Source organism: Pogona vitticeps, chromosome 6 (genome assembly GCF_051106095.1).
Source record: "Pogona vitticeps strain Pit_001003342236 chromosome 6, PviZW2.1, whole genome shotgun sequence".
NCBI classification, from domain to species: Eukaryota; Metazoa; Chordata; class Lepidosauria; order Squamata; family Agamidae; genus Pogona; species Pogona vitticeps.
Genome location: NC_135788.1, coordinates 111,641,988 through 111,655,272, shown reverse-complemented (window position 1 = coordinate 111,655,272; position 13,285 = coordinate 111,641,988). Strand labels below are relative to the sequence as shown.

The 13,285-nt window shown below is 45.8% G+C and overlaps 1 protein-coding gene and 1 non-coding gene across 5 annotated transcripts; one reads left to right on the top strand and one right to left on the bottom strand.

Moving 5' to 3' along the window:
- Positions 1-522: 522 nt before the first annotated feature.
- On the bottom strand, positions 523-11,772 carry PHKG2 (phosphorylase kinase catalytic subunit gamma 2). 4 transcript variants are annotated; one of them, XM_020813540.3, is made up of 10 exons: positions 11,624-11,772; positions 10,388-10,665; positions 9,904-10,079; positions 9,221-9,275; positions 8,417-8,482; positions 8,132-8,295; positions 7,133-7,223; positions 4,490-4,643; positions 3,414-3,536; positions 523-1,437 (listed from the first exon to the last, which is right to left on the bottom strand). In XM_020813540.3, the coding sequence occupies exons 2-10, from the start codon at positions 10,480-10,482 to the stop codon at positions 1,153-1,155; spliced, it is 1,209 nt and encodes a 402-aa protein (XP_020669199.1). In that variant the 5' UTR covers positions 10,483-10,665; positions 11,624-11,772; the 3' UTR covers positions 523-1,152. The 4 variants fall into 4 exon arrangements, with proteins under 4 accessions (XP_020669199.1, XP_078233234.1, XP_020669200.1 ...); XM_078377108.1 differs by having other exon boundaries at positions 9,904-10,135; positions 11,624-11,753; XM_020813541.3 differs by having other exon boundaries at positions 11,220-11,708.
- LOC144583921 (U1 spliceosomal RNA) lies at positions 6,271-6,435 on the top strand. Its single transcript, XR_013537858.1, has one exon. It is a non-coding gene; the product is annotated as a U1 spliceosomal RNA (small nuclear RNA).
- Positions 11,773-13,285: the final 1,513 nt, after the last annotated feature.

The window sequence follows — 13,285 nt, the reverse complement described above, 5'->3', positions numbered from 1 at the left end:
AGCACCTAAACTGTCTTGTAAAACTGTTGTGTGGCTGGAAACCTTTCCCCCTCAACTACCAGAATTCCTGAACATTAGGAGCACCATCTGGAATGTGGTTGTGCAAGTAGCAAAACAGCAGCCAGGTGGTCCTTGTGACTGAGGTGGGCCAACTGGGGCACTCCAAATGTTGGGCTCCAGCTTTGACCCACCCTAGCCGGCAGGGCCAACAGCAAGAGGGGATGGGAGCTGCAGCTCAATGACAGCCAGAGGGCACCAGGTTGCCTTCCTCTGTATTTTTTAATGGAGTGGCTACCAAGTGAAACTGTGCTGGTGGCTTTTTCCAGACTTTCCTTTAAGCTCAGTTCAGCTTAATGTTGTGCAAATTCTGGAGCCATGTACACACTCTCTGCTCATCCAGCATTACTATCACAACACCACCCCCTCCCTGCCCTCCTCTTGCACTCGTGTCTGTGCCAGCTGCATGCAGGCTCCGGATGCCTCGTGCCTATCTTGGGAAATAAAGGAAGCCCACGCTAGAGGTTGGTTTTGGTCTTGTTCCATTTTTATTCTGACATGGTAGCGGCAGGGGAGGGGGAGAGATGACGTAACCACATAAAGGACATGATTCTACAGAGAGGAGCCAAGCCCACTCTCTCTTCGTCTGGAAAGGGAGGTAAAATGTAATAGTCTGATCCCAATCCCTCCCACCCATACTAACCATACAAGGATGCTTGTTCCCTTAGCAATAGGAAATCTGGCTTATTGGAGGGGCAGGAAGGAGCTTTCTGTACTGTGGGGCAGATATATGAAAGGCCATAATTCTTACTCTGCACAGATGAAAAAATTCTCTTCCTGATTCTTCCTAATGCTTCCATATCAGACAATACGGGTGCTCTATATTCCTAACTTACGTAGCTCTAAGGTCCCTTTCCAAGAACGTTAGGAGACTGTTGTTCCTATCAGTCATGAGCCCAGATTCCCAAAGTTCCTGTTCCCAGAAAATTGGACCCCTTAGCATGCAATGGCAGGCGTACTTGGCAGGGGTGGTCTGTAGTGCTGAGGGAGGGAGGGAAGGGAGCCCAGGGCTTGCTGTGGCTCCTGCCTCCCTCTTCATTACAGTATCCGAGTCTCAGTTCTCCTGCAACTTCAGAGAGAGCAGCAGTAAACACTCTAGTTGGGAGGGTCCTCCACAGCAGAGTAAGGGCCCTCCTCCCCCTCTGTGCTCAGCAAGACCAGCTGGATGGCCTTTGGAACATTCTCAAAGAGGGCGGCCCGGTTCTGCTGCTCACCCTTCTTGACCCAGTGGCCATAGATGCGGAAGGCGCAGGCGTCAATCAATTTACGCACTCCCTTGAGCGCATAAGGTTCGCACAGCAGCAGCTCCTTAGTGACTGGCCGTACCCGTCGGTAGTTGAAGAAGATGCGGATGGAGGCCCGCACTGTCCATGCTATCACCTGCAGTAGGTAAGAGGCAAGAAATCACAAATGGCATGCACATTGTAACCACTGGGCTCTCATGCAACGGAACGGGATGGTTTAATCTCCCAGCCAGTCAGATTTCGTCAAAATCCATACAAACCTAAGCTTAGAAGACAGGTATCCCACAACACTGGGTAAACAACAGGTTGGAGTTAGTTGGTGGGGAGGGTTAATGAGGAAAAAAAGGCTGACAATCTATTGCATTTTGTCACTGGGGTACTTCTTACCAATGTAATTAAATAATAGTAATTATGTGCCCTCAGGTTGATTACAACTTATGATGAATGCCCCTTTCCAGGGCTTTCTAAGTAGAGTACTTAGAGGTGCTTTACCATTCCCTTATTTCGGGGGGGGGTGTGTGTGCTCTGGGACTGTCATTTTTGCCTCTTGAGTGAGTTCAGGCTTGATTTTATGTATTTGTCTTTCTGGTGATTCATCTGTAAAGCTCTTCTAAAATACCACATTTCAGATGAGTCTATTGTTTTCTTGTCAATGTTCTTCATCATCCAACTTTCACGTCCGTTTAATAACGATATCATATCACATCATATCATAGATAGTCTTGCTCTCCCGTGACACATCCTTATACTTGAGGATCTTTTCTAGTTGCTTCATCACTGCCTTTCCGAATCTCAGTTTTCTTCTAATTTCTTTTTAATATAGAAAATCTTTCAACATTCAAGTTACGTAGCTGTTCTTTAATCTTTATTTTTATCTCCTTAATGTTCCACTTAAATCCTCTTTTGCACTTTCTTCTCTAATCTTCCCCAGTAGTTGTTCATGTCATTGCTATTTTCTGCCACTAATGCCTGCAAGTCTTAAATTACTGAAAATTTCCACCAATTTTTACCCCTCTTTCATCAGACTGAGATCCAACTTCCCATCTATGTGCTGCATACAGACTGAATAGAGATAAAAAGCACCCTTGGTTGATGCCTTGGCTAATTAGAAGCCATTGTGTTTCTCTATATTCCTTTCTAACAATAGTTCCTTGTCCAGAGTAAATAGATTACACTCTGGGTGAATTAGAATTCATTAGAGCTGCATAAACTAGAGCGTGAAAAAGCAATGGGTCTAAAGAAGGGTGGGGGAAACATAAATTGTATTTTTAAATCATGTCACCCATGTTGCAGCAGGCCCTGCTCAGAACACACATTCCTATCTGTTTGGGAGCAAAGGACAAAGAAGAGCAAGGGAAGGTGTCCTGTTCAGAATTAGGTGATTGCTCAAAACTTTGAGAAATTCATTTAGAGAGATAGCTTTTTCTAGCTGATTGAACACTGCAGACAAGAAAGATGAAAGTTTAATTGGAAAGGGGGAAATGCCACAAAGGTCTGGAAACTGAGCTGGTTGAGCAGCACAGAAGGTAGCACCAAGACAGGGACCAAGGGAATGAAATCAAATACTCTGCAGGAAATGAACATGAAACAAACCATAATGTTTGTACAGACAGGGAAAAGACAGAGGAGGCAAAGTAACAAGGCACTGAGTATTCAAAGTAACAGGAAGGCGAGACATCAAGACCCTGAAAGAGCCCATCATTCTCCAGATGGGGTGTTTGTGGAGAAATATCCAATTCAAATATGTAATGGGGGACAGAGTTTATGGTAAATCAATAAAATGTAGCAACAGATTAGACTTTATCAGAGAGGGGGAAAATAAAGCTGGCCAATTCCACCAGGACCCTCCTCTCCCTGAACTGTTTTCCCTCCAGCTTGTAATGATCAGAATCATTTCAGATTTCATGCTTAAGTTTGTTCCTTCCTTCTTCCCTCCCACTCCCCTGTGCTTAATGTGGCATGATTTTTAGATGGTAATCCTGCACACGGGGCAGCCTTGTTTTATTGGCATCTGTCCTCTGCTCTGAGAGCTGCTTTGGCTGAACAACGGACAAAAATTTCCTGAAAACAATCAATAAAAATGTATCTGTTAGGAGATGGAGAGAGACTTACCCTGAATTTTCGGTAGGGACTGAAATGCCGGCACTCCTTCCCATAGCGGTGGAAGAAAGAGTGCTGCAGAGCCTGTTCAGCTGTCAAACGTACTGCAGGATCCACCTGTAGCAATCGTGAAATCTTCAAGAAACAACAAAAATTCTAGGTGGTCAAGGAGGTACTTTAAGGAAGTCAGTAGCAAAGAGAGGCAATGTCGGATCACAAAATGGATGGGTGAGGAACTCGGAGTAAACAGATGCCCATTTGTTAAATCCCCACCCTGCCACTCTTCAAGGGAGCTGAGGGTGACTGCATTTCCCATTATCTCCAGTATAACAGAATGCTGGGTGGTGCAGTCCAATACCTACAAGGCAATTTAGATTGAGAATATTTGATGGTCATCCAGTGGGTTCCAAAGATGATGTGGAGATTTCAAACTGCATCACCTCAGTCTTAGTCTCATCTTCTGACCAACGTAACACATTGGCTTCCCAGTTAGTCATTAGTCTCTTTCACAAAGGTTCTGCTATTCCTCCAGATCCCTTTTTATTAACAACCCACAAGCACGGACTCTTGACATTTAAACCAGCCAATCAGCACCTTACTTCCATGGTGGAATATTGGCAGTTAAACTAACCAACCAGGAGACTGTACAGGTTTGCTATAATAGCAGCCATCACAAAGCAACCGCCCCTTGAATTTCCTTGTGTGATTCCCTCCCATTTCCCATATATTTCAAGGCATGGCTATTAAAAGTGAAAATAGTAGAAACACACCCATAAATCCTAAGAACCCTAGTTTTCATTGGAAAACCACCAGTGGCAAGTTTCTGGTTCTGAAGGCTAAGAAGCCAAGCTTGAAACCACACAGGCTACTAAAACACTGGAGAATAGTGAACAGCAGGGCTCCAAAGGCATACACGAACTCTTTGTTTCTTCTCAACAAAGAGAACTATATTTAAGCCAAATGTGCGAATAGGCTTAATTTGCACAGTGCAGATACAATATAGAATTGGTCTTCCTGGCAAAGATCTTGTTTCACTTGTGAAGCACAATCCCAGGAAAAGTAAAAAAAAAAAGTAGCATTTATCTTACCAGATCCTTGACTGTGTCAGATCGATCATCCCATTCAGGGGAGCCAAACTGGTATTGCCCTTCCATGATCATCCGAAGCATCAGCATCTGTTTGCGGTGCCAAAAGGGTGGAGAGCCGGCTAAGAGAGTGAAAAAGATGACTCCACAGGCCCAGCTGCAAGGGGGAGAGAGGGGACAGCTTATACCCTTTTACCCACCTGACTCCACCCAAACAGAGAAGAGGGCAAAGGAATTTTGACCTAATCAGTGTCACACGAATTTTACACAACTTCTCGAGTTCTCAGAAACTTGTCCTTATGGTGCCTTTTCAGATGTCAGGATGATCCGGAACAAGCCCATGGCATCTCATAGGATCCTACCCAGTCTATGCTAGCAACTGCCCCAGAAATGGGCACAGAGAAAGGGGTTTATGCCCTTGGTTAAAACTAGAGATGGGCACGACCCTTGGTTTGTTGGAGGTTCGTGCCAGTTTGTACTCACGGTACCACAGGTGCCACACATTCCCTTCCCCCCACTCACCAGCAAGTGCACGCTCCTCTCCTCCTTCTCTTCAGCTGTTTGACCAATCTCTGGCAGGAGCACAGGCTTCCTTGCCCTGCCTCCTTGGCTGATCACCCATTCAGACAAGGAGGCAGGACAAGCAAACCCGGAGAGGAGCATGCGCCAACTGCTGAGTGGCCAGGGAGGAAGGGGAAGGGAGGTTCATGTCCATCTCTAGTACAAACAGTTATTCCCAACAAACTCCTCAAATGTGCCCATGCCATATCCTTGCTCCTTCCCTGTCCTGCAGTGGGACAGGAACACGAAGCTTTTTTTCCTCAGACACCAAGTAAAGGAAGGTGGAACTATCCAGAACCATCCTCTTTCAAGGCAAATCTTCTCCAAATTCTGCCTTTATAAATTCAAACATTTAAGCGTAAACCAATGCTTCTTAGCTAGGATCCTGGTCATGTTTGGAGCTTAGGATTTTCTACAAACTCAAACTCCACTTCATGCTTAGTACAAGGGGATGGACAGAAGGAACAGCAAGAGGGGAAGGGACAGAGAAACGCTCCACCGATTTACACAAGCAAAAAGGAGACCAAACCCACTCTATAAAACCATGCTGAACCATGCTGCTCTGCTTAGGTTTCTACACAGGCACACACCCATCATCCTTCACTCTCCACTGCCAAGACACCTACTTTCTCCAATGCGAAGCACTTCAGATGTACTGGACTGTACAGTGGTGCCTCACAAGATGATTTTAATTCATTCATTCCCCATTGGGATGGATTAAAATCTATTTAATGCTGTCCAATTGGGAAAAAAAAATCACTGTCTTGCAAAAATTGTCCATAGAAGACATCCTCTTACAAAACACAGTTCCCCATCCCATATTGGGGAAAAAACAAATCCCCTCACCTGCAGTGCCTTTCATAATTCAATGTGTCTCAAATAGCCTTCCCCCAATTTCTCTCTCCAGCAACAAAGAAAGAGAATGAAAGGAGCCAAAGCAGCCCCTTGGCTCCTGATAATGGTGACTCCTTTTGTCCTGTTCCTTTACCACTGGGGAAAAAAAGAATATAATATAATACCTATGCACTAGAGGATTGTGGGAGGAACACCTAGCCCCTGATGGGGGTCCAGCAGGGAACCCCAAAACACTGAGGAGCTCTCTTGGCCTCTGGCAGGACTGGGGCTGTGCAGTCCTGTACTGAGTGGGAGGTGCAGCCAGGGGGTCACCATACCTTTGGGGGGTCAGGGGACAGAAGGGGGTATGAGGTGCAAGAACCATTCCAACTCATACCTTACAGAGGAAATACCATGTTGTAAAAGTGTTTTTTCCAGAGGGAGACTTGTCCATCGCACTTTGGGTGTATTGCTGATCCCTGTGATTTTCCCCAAATGTGGGGAACTCAACTGCACAATTTGTGTTAATGGGAACTTGCACTTGTGATTTCCCTGGTTTTCTTCTACAATCTCTTTACCATTTAGTTCATAACTGTTTTCACTATTCTTTACCATTTAAATTTGTAGCCATAGCCCCATTTGCAATGTTTTGCAAGATGATTTTTTCCCCATTGAAATATATTAATTACATAAGACCTCCTTTTTTATGAAATATATTAATTACATAAGACCTCCTTTTTTATCCTTAAAAAGTGGGGGAGAAAGTGTATGTTGCTATTTTTCCAAGAGGCAGACCCTGGAAAGCCAGCAGCATATGCTTTCTCCCCCACTTTTTTGAGATAAAAAAAGTAGGTCTAATGTAATTAATGTTTCAATGGGGGAAAAACTATCTTGTGAAACAGGGTTAAAAAAAACCATCTTGTGAGGGAAGGACCCAAACATCATCTAGTGAAAATTGCCCATAGGAACAATTGTTTTGTGAAGCACAAAATTGCCCATAGGAACAATCATTTTGCAAAGTGCAACATTGCTCAAAATAGACATTGTCTAGCAAATTCCTCGTTTTGCGAGGCAATCATCTAGCGAGGCACCACTATATTTCCCATAATCCTCTGTCATACTGGTGATGATAGGTGGTGCAGTCTAACACATTAAAAGGACCCCCAGATTAGGAAAGCGGCAATACATCCAACTCTCACTCATTCCTTCCTCCTCCCCTCAAAGGACAAATGTTCACAAAGTGTAACTCACAGGTCCACCTCCTTCCCATATCCAGGGTGAGTCTCATCCATTGAACATTTGAGGATCTCTGGAGCCAAGTATCCTGGGGTTCCACACAACTCTGGAAGGGAAGAATTCCAAGATCAGAAAAAAAAAGAGAAGTACACAATTGAAGTGGGTGAGAAGAATCTCAGGGCAGGAGCCACCACTAGCAGGAGATGCATAGCCTATCAAAAGCCTCCAAATCAAGGGAATGGAAAAACTCCTGGCTATCCTGGGTTTGTCTCCAAAAAGTAACTTTTCCATGCACTGGCCCAATGCTTATTCCACAGCAGCAATGATTTGGTCTGTCCCATGTTTCATGCAATGGTAGACCGCATTAAAGCTGCACAGTCCCAGGGCACTCCCAGAAGAAAGGAAGGGTAAACCACTTCTGCGTATTCTAGAACTCTAGAAAGGGCCATCATAAGTCTGAATCGAATTGACGGCACACAATACATACACAGACAATTCTGGTAGTCTTGGAAGCTAAATATTTGCCCCCAGTATCCAGCAAGGTTGGGTAGGTAGGTAGGAGTGGGGACATGACATCAAGCCTTGAAATACCAAAACATATACAAATATATATATATTTTTAAAAAATTGAAACAACATGCCTAGAGGTCATTGGTTGATTAGAACTACTTCTGTCTATAATTTGGAGAAATTGGGTGGAGGGGTGAAGTGCCCCAACTTATTTTATGTGCAAATAACTGATCCAGAAAAAAGGTACAGTATGTCTCAATCCTCTTTGTTTTAAAGCCGAAACATGAAGGGCTCCATCGGGCTGCAAAAATCCCCTTTGAGGATTTGCCTGGGGATTTTGGGAGATGTAGTCCAATGAAATTTCTTTCCCACTCTACAGAAGGAATGAGCGGAATGTTTCACGTATCAGGTCCCCAAAGAACATAGCTCAAATTAATTGGTTTCCCTCCACCACCAGTTTCCACCAGGGGCATCTTCCCACCCACCCCCAGTCCCCATTTCTACCTCGCAGCTTCTCCCCCGGTTCCAAGTGGCAGGAAAAGCCAAAATCTGAGAGTTTGATGCTGAGGTCATCATCCATGAGGATGTTCTCAGGCTTGAGGTCTCGGTGGATGATGTTGTTGGCATGAAGGTAGCTCACAGCTTCCAAGAGGGCTCTCATGATACACCTAGAAAAGCGAGTTTCAGCTGCCATGTCTCAAAGCACAGCAGAAGAGGTACCAGACAAAAAAAATAACGGCAAAAAGAACTTCCACCTTTCCATCTCTACTGCACAACCGTCCACCTTACCTGGTCTCTTTCTCACTGAGGGTAACTTTCTCTGTAAGGTAGTCAAAAAGCTCTCCACGTCTCATCCTGTAGGGGGAATGTAGGCTCAGGTAAAGTGACATGCAACTGAAGCAGAGGAAAGAACCCTACTTTTCCCAAATTTCACTAGACTTTCAGGCTGCAGCAGTCCCTTAGGGAAAGGTCCAGTTCTGTCCAAGTAAATAAAGGCTATCATGATTCAACTCCTTTGCAAGGTTGCTCCCTTTTAGAGGACAAACTGCTGGCAAACCCCAGGAAATAAACCACTTATCTCCAACTGAACAAACTGTGGAGAATTCATAGATGCACAGAAGCAGTCGGTACAGGGCACAAAGCAACATGCGTTGAGCCTCCTGAGTCTGGGAAGGCTAGAACAGCCTTACTCACTCTGGTGCCTTCTAGAGGCCTAAGACTTTAGTTCCCATTATGGCTGAGATGATGGAAGCTGCAGTTCAAGAGATGGGGAAAGCGGGTGAACTAGAAACCAGCTGTTTCTGCCAACCTCTTTTTTAAAACTGCTTTTCAAAACCAGATGGATGTGGTTTATCTTATCCATCTTCCAACTCCCTCCCTAAAGATCTCTAGAGATGGGATATTTATATTCGTCTGGTAATTTCATCATTAGAAACACATATTTCCACGAATGTTTTCTTTTAAAATTTTAACATCACTTTGACTACGTTAATCAGCAGATACTGATCCCGTGTATACAAAGGTCCTAAAGTACTTCTATAAGGGACAACAGAAAGGATAATTTTATCTTATTTTCAATGAACTGCTACTTACAAGTCAAATACAAGAAAAATGAAGGTGGATGTCTCATAAGAATCTATAAGTGTAACTGGAGAAAAAGAGAGAGAAAATGCATTATATAATAGTAGTGACAGGCCAGCCCTAATATTAGGCAAGGTAATGCAAATATCTCTGCCACCAGTTCCCCACCAGATGATTTCTCCTGAGTTTAACTGTTCACTTCCGCTGGCAGGCAGAACTGTGCTACACTTTTCCTTGAACGAAATCCAGCTTTGTTTTTTTAAAAAATTATTACGTTTGGTAATTTGTGTTGCCCCCAGAAGTTCCGGGGAATAGAAAACTGGCCTCTGGACACGCCAATGCTGTCCATACTCAGGAAAAGACAAGGAAAGGATCCTAAGGCTGAATTTCAGGTAAGTTCTAGGGGGCTGCATTGCCATGGAGGGTTTAGCCAAAATATCAGCATAATTTAGTTGAAAGCTCTTCGGTCAGTAACTAAGCCTTTGGAAGGCCATTCCAGGCTTCTAGAATAAGGAAAACCCCATACAAAAAAAAACCCCAGCAAATAATGGTATCACAGGGGACAAGAATGGCTTTTGGGGAATTCCCAGGAGGGCTGAACTAAGACCCTGACAGGTTGGACTTAGTCCCTGGGCTGAAGGGTCCTAACTAATCCTTGGGTTAAAGATTTGTTGAGTGGATACATATTCACTCACTGATATAGGGATGTCCAGAGACCTGGCGCAGGATAGCAATCTCTTTGACCGTTGATGTACGCACTTCCTCCAACTGCTGTGGGGTCATGCGCTCTGGAGTTACTTCAATAATCTTCACTGCATACTCCTGGCCTGTCTGTTTGTGTATGCATCGCCGGACCACGCTGCTCACGCCCCTGCAAGATGGGAGTGGCAGGAATGAGCAAACAGCCAGATCTAGTTTCTGCAAACACTGAAACCAGGAAATACAAAGTTTCACTTGGCGACATGGGATCTTCTTCACATGCCACTTCCTATGCCAAAGGTGGGCAATGTGTACCCTCCAAGCTCTTTCTGGACTACAAGCCCCATAATCCTATAGAACTGGTTGTGATGGAAACAGCTGTAAAACAACCAATTTGTTGTGGACTTCAAAGTCCCTGTCCCTGCACTGAACAATATCCACTCCCAATTAAGACCAGCTCTGCCCAGTCCAGCCCCTCACCTGCCAATAACATCCTTAGGGTCATATTTTTGGTAGAACTCTTTGGCTCCGGCCCAGTCTGGAAGTTCATCATCAAGACCCACATCACGGGTCATCCTGCAGGAAGGCTCTGCGGAACTGAGGTACGAAAAGCAAAGGCGAAGGGACGGGAGGAGAAGAGAAGCTGTCAAGCAGCAGAATGCTTCAAAAGCCTGTGATTTGGTGGCATGCACACACTGTTCCGCAAGAAGACCCCTCTGAGAGGCCACAGCAGTCAGGCAACAGATGCAACTCAGCAGCTGGAAAGATAAGAGAGATCATAAAGATAGGAAACAGAAGGGGTGCGATGTAAAGAGTCACCCTTGTAGCCACAGAGACATATCAGTTCACAGATAGCATTTTGAAGGGAAAAGGTTTAAGTGGGCAACATAATTTATTATCAGGCCGTGCCCAGCATCCTTAGCAAAGCCCTTGGTCTAGGGTTCCAAATCTTTTGAATAACAACTTTCACAGTCCTTTGCCGTTTGCCATGTTGGATGAGGCTAATGGGAGTTGTGAGCCACAGTGCATGGAGGAGAAAGGTACCCAGCCCATTCTGGGCTCCCAAATTATTCAGGATCAACAATTTGCAACACAAAGGGACAGATTACAAGCAAAATTACTGCTTGAGTGAAGAGAAGACCTCCCTTTTAGGGCCCAGCCTGTGCACTGGAACATGCAACCCTGGATAGATATACAATATATTGTATCTTATTTTTTATTTTTTTTTGCAAAATCTCCAAATCCACCCATTCCATTGTATTTCTCCAAATGCAGGCATTGCTTCCTCTATGTACCTGTAGTACTGGCCTACCTTGCAAGGCTGTTTGGAGAATTATGAAGCCACTACAAGTGAATTCAGCACTTCACTGTCCTAAACACCGAGCATTTAAAGGGCTGTTTGGTGAAAGATAAGCACAAAAGAGAGGGTGTCTCCCCTAGAGGTTCTCTTCTCAATTCGAAGAAAGCGGTTCATGGCCGTGGGAAATACACTTTGCATATACTCAGAGGCACTCTAGTTCCTCCTCTCAGGCTCATGGCCTAACAGGGCAACGGGTTCGGGGAGCGACAGCTGAGAAAGAAGCTCTACGGTAAAATGAAGCTCTGCCCCCACAGCTCGGCTTGGGCGGGTCGACCCCCTTCTTCTCCACAGGGACTCCCACAGAGGGTAGCTCAGCCCCGCCGCTCGCCTACAGAGAGACCGCTCGAGACCCTCACCCGGCAGAACCTTTGGTGGGACTGAGTGAATGACCCCCAACGACAGCCGGCGACTCTCACGTTCCGCCTCCTTCCCTTTCTGATTGGCCCGCTCTGCCCCGAAGGAAGCAGAAAGTGACAGGAAGCACCATGAATCGAAGACAGGGAAAGGACACCCGCCAATGAAAAACGAACAGGGAAAAAAAACAGTGACGAGTGATTCAGGTCACGAGCGAATGAACGTTAAAGGTGAAGAAAATAGAGGGCGGAGCTTAAAGGAGGACGCGCCTGTTTCCGCTTCACTGCAAGGGCGGGGCGGGAAATACAAGGCTCAGCCAGTCGGGAACGCCTCAAAGAAGAGAGGACGGACGAAATGTATTATTGGCGGAAGAATAAACCAATCGGCTCTTACGTTTGAGGAGACGCGCTGAGAGGTGGTGCAGGCTGCGTCAGGCTGCGGCCAATCGCGAGCCGAGAAGAGAGGACCCTGACTGTGGGGGGGGGATTTATAGTCGCGAAGTTAGAGGTCAAAATGAGGTCACTGCCCATTCCTTTTCGCCCTTGGGAAGGAGGCTGCCCAGGGCGGCGCCTCGACCCCCCCCCCGCCCCTGTTGTATCCTCACAACAACCCTGTGAGGGGGGGCTAGCCTGAGCGGCATAGCGGCCGGACCACGGCCAGGTACAGAGTTATAAGTCAACAGGGGTCGAAACTCGGGTGAGGAACGGGTAGAAGTCCCTCCAGATGGGGTAGGGCTGCGCATCCCCCTCAGACAAAAGCGGAAGTGAGGGAGAATGGGAGTTGTAGTCCAACGTCATTTAGCAGCATGTCAAACAAAAGCCAAAGAAAGAAAACAAAGCAAGGCAAAAGCATGTGTGTGTTTAGTCGTTTAGTCGTGTCCGACTCTTCGTGACCCCATGGACCAGAGCACGCCAGGCCCTCCTGTCTTCTACTGCCTCCCGGAGTTGTGTCAGGTTCATGTTGGTTGCTTCGCAGACACTGTCCAACCATCTCATCCTCGGTCGTCCCCTTCTCCTCTTGCCGTCACACCTTCCTAACATCAGGGTCTTTTCCAGGGAGTCTTTTCTTCTCATTAGATGGCCAAAGTACTGGAGCCTCAGCTTCAGGATCTGTCCTTCCAGTGAGCACTCAGGGTTGATTTCCTTTAGAACTGATAGGTTTGTTCTCCTTGCAGTCCAGGGGATTCTCAAGAGCCTCCTCCAGCACCACAATTCAAAGGCATCAATTCTTCGGCGGTCTGCTTTCTTTATGGTCCAGCTCTCACTTCCATACATCATGACAGGAAAAACCATAGCTTTGACTATTCGGACTTTTGTTGGCAAGGTGATGTCTCTGCTTTTCAAGATGCTGTCAAGATTTGTCATCGCTTTCCTCCCAAGAAGAAGGCGTCTTTTAATTTCGGGGCTGCTGTCTCCATCTGCAGTGATCATGGAGCCCAGGAAGATAAAATTTGACACTGCCTCCATATCTTCCCCTTCTATTTCCCAGGAGGTGATGGGACCAGTGGCCATGATCTTAGTTTTTTTGATGTTGAGTTTCAGACCGTTTTTTGCACTCTCCTCTTTCACTCTCATTACAAGGTTCTTCAATTCCTCCTCACTTTCTGCCATCAGAGTGGTATCATCTGCATATCGGAGGTTGTTGATATTTCTTCCGGCAATCTT

Coding starts and splice junctions, on each gene's coding strand:
- PHKG2 (XM_020813540.3), bottom strand. CDS start 10,482: ATGACCCGTGATGTGGGTCTTGATGATGAACTTCCAGACTGGGCCGGA. Junction 9,276..9,903: donor CTCTGGACATCCCTATATCA/GTGAGTGAATAT, acceptor CTTTTTCTCCAG/TTACACTTATAGATTCTTAT. Junction 7,224..8,131: donor ACCGGGGGAGAAGCTGCGAG/GTAGAAATGGGG, acceptor CTTCCCTTCCAG/AGTTGTGTGGAACCCCAGGA.